This window comes from Sphaeroforma arctica (genome assembly GCF_001186125.1).
Source record: "Sphaeroforma arctica JP610 unplaced genomic scaffold supercont1.244, whole genome shotgun sequence".
NCBI lineage: Eukaryota > Ichthyosporea > Ichthyophonida > Sphaeroforma > Sphaeroforma arctica.
In genome coordinates this window covers 35,680-37,663 of record NW_014040314.1, presented here as the reverse complement: position 1 = coordinate 37,663, position 1,984 = coordinate 35,680, and the positions used below count along the sequence as shown (strand labels likewise).

At 39.7% G+C, this 1,984-nt stretch overlaps 2 protein-coding genes across 2 annotated transcripts in view; both read left to right on the top strand.

Annotated features, from left to right (window-relative positions):
- The window catches only part of SARC_04388 (proteasome subunit beta type-6), a 3,239-nt gene extending 2,780 nt beyond the window's left edge, over positions 1–459 (top strand). The window contains exon 5 of the mRNA XM_014301784.1: positions 257–459. Within this exon, the coding sequence (XP_014157259.1) occupies positions 257–384 (128 nt within the window). The 3' untranslated portion in view covers positions 385–459. The remainder of the gene's footprint in view (positions 1–256) is intronic.
- A 1,218-nt stretch (positions 460–1,677) lies between these two features.
- Positions 1,678–1,984, top strand: part of SARC_04387 (hypothetical protein) — a 2,643-nt gene continuing 2,336 nt past the window's right edge. The window contains exon 1 of the mRNA XM_014301783.1: positions 1,678–1,918. Coding sequence (XP_014157258.1) covers positions 1,708–1,918 — 211 coding nt within the window. The 5' untranslated portion in view covers positions 1,678–1,707. The remainder of the gene's footprint in view (positions 1,919–1,984) is intronic.

The window sequence follows — 1,984 nt, the reverse complement described above, 5'->3', positions numbered from 1 at the left end:
GCGAGGTATTCGCAGCCAATGGTGAGTTAATCAGTTTATAGCTATATATTAATGTATATTTAAGACAGCAGTACGCGCTGTAAGAACAACAAGTATATATATATATATATATATAGTGCGTGTGCGTGTGCGTGTGCGTGTGTGCGTTTATATCAATATATATATATACATATATAAAGGAACACTTTTATAGATACACGATATCAGTTCAAATTCCCCATGTATCACTCTCAACCTTCAATTCCTCTGACCACAGCGATTGCGCTGGCCATGGCACGAGATGGGTCGTCTGGAGGTGTGATTCGTTTGGCATCCATCAGCGCCAGTGGCGTTGACCGCAAAGTGATCACAGGCAAGGACATCCCTGCCTTTAGTGAGCTATAGGGGAGACTATGTGGAGCTTATTAATTACTCAAGTGCGATATTAGGGAAGATAGTCAATAAAACGAATGAAATGCCTTATATTATAACACTTAATCTCAGGGGTGGTAATACGAAGCTAGGCTTATATTATTATACCTAATCTCAGAGATAGTAATACGAAGCTAGGCTTATACTATAACACTTAGTCTCAGAGATTTTAATACGAAGCTAGGCTTATACTATAACACCTAATCTTAGAGATGGTAATACGAAAGTAGGCTTATACTATAACACCTAATCTTAGAGATGGTAATACGAAGCTAAGCCACACGTGGTGACCTTTGGACACTGTCAAATACACCATCGTAACGTTCAGTGACGTATGGCGGTAACTCTGGATATGGGAATATATATCACATGATGCGCAGTTTTATGTAATATGTCACAGCCTCCTAAATTCAACTATGTATATGTCTATTTTTGTTATCATTAGTACTAAACGTTAAAAAGCAATAGATTCAGCCTTTGACCGTGTGAATACGTACATAAATAGTGGTTTATTTCCTGGGTTCTACAAGCTGCCCCTGCGACTGGAATCGCCGTACCTACAGCCGTTGCAGACTTAAAACCGGCATCTATTGTGCACACGATTAGACATCTTAAGTGGCCTGTGACTCTGACGCGCATTGCCGGTGATACAACAGTCTCTCGGCTGAGGATAGTGACTGCGGGGCTGATCAACCAAACTCTTCCGAGCAACAGCGAACGCGTTGATCGTTCATGTGTGCTGCGTTAACGACTGTGGTGTAGTAGTTGTGAGTGGCGTGGTACCATGTGTGGAGGGAATGATGGTTATATGATCGTCTACGGTTCACGACTAAACTCGTAATGATAGAAACAAAGGCTCATAGCCACATAATTTTCAGAAAAATGAACTATTCTCAGACTATGAACCATATCATTATGTTTCTATTTGCATGGCCTCCAGTTGAGGGTAAATTGAACTATGTATTCTCAGACTATGTCATAAAATAGCCTCCTTAAATAATACATATCATCATTATGTTGCAATTTGCATGGCCTCCAGCATAGCCTCCTAAAAAAAGAAAAAATTTAGGCTTACTGTTCATAAGTTAAGAGGTTATGCCTCCAGTTGAGGGTACAAACCCGAAACCCAACAGTCCTTATTAGTAAATTTTATCTTTTTGGGGATATGGTCAGGTTGACTGGTCACCTCTGGAGTCTGGACTCTCAGTCAAATATTATTTTTTAAATATTATATAAGAGAGGTTGTAAATACGTAGTCCTGTTGAGGGGAAATGGATCACGTGATCAACCGTTCATATGGCGGTACGAATGTTTATAGCAGTGAGTAATAACATAGTCCATGCAGTCACACCTGTTGAGTTGGATACGCGTACCTTAATCAGTAGTAAAATGGCAGGATTGGCAGTAGTTCCAGCGTTGGTTTTTGCTGGTGCTTCAGTTGCTGGGTGGGGCATCACTTACAAGTTATGCAGGGAAAACGTCAAAGCAGACTCAAAGTCCGATGGAGGTTAGCTATTCATGATATATATGTATATATGTATATGTATATATATATATATATATATATATATAT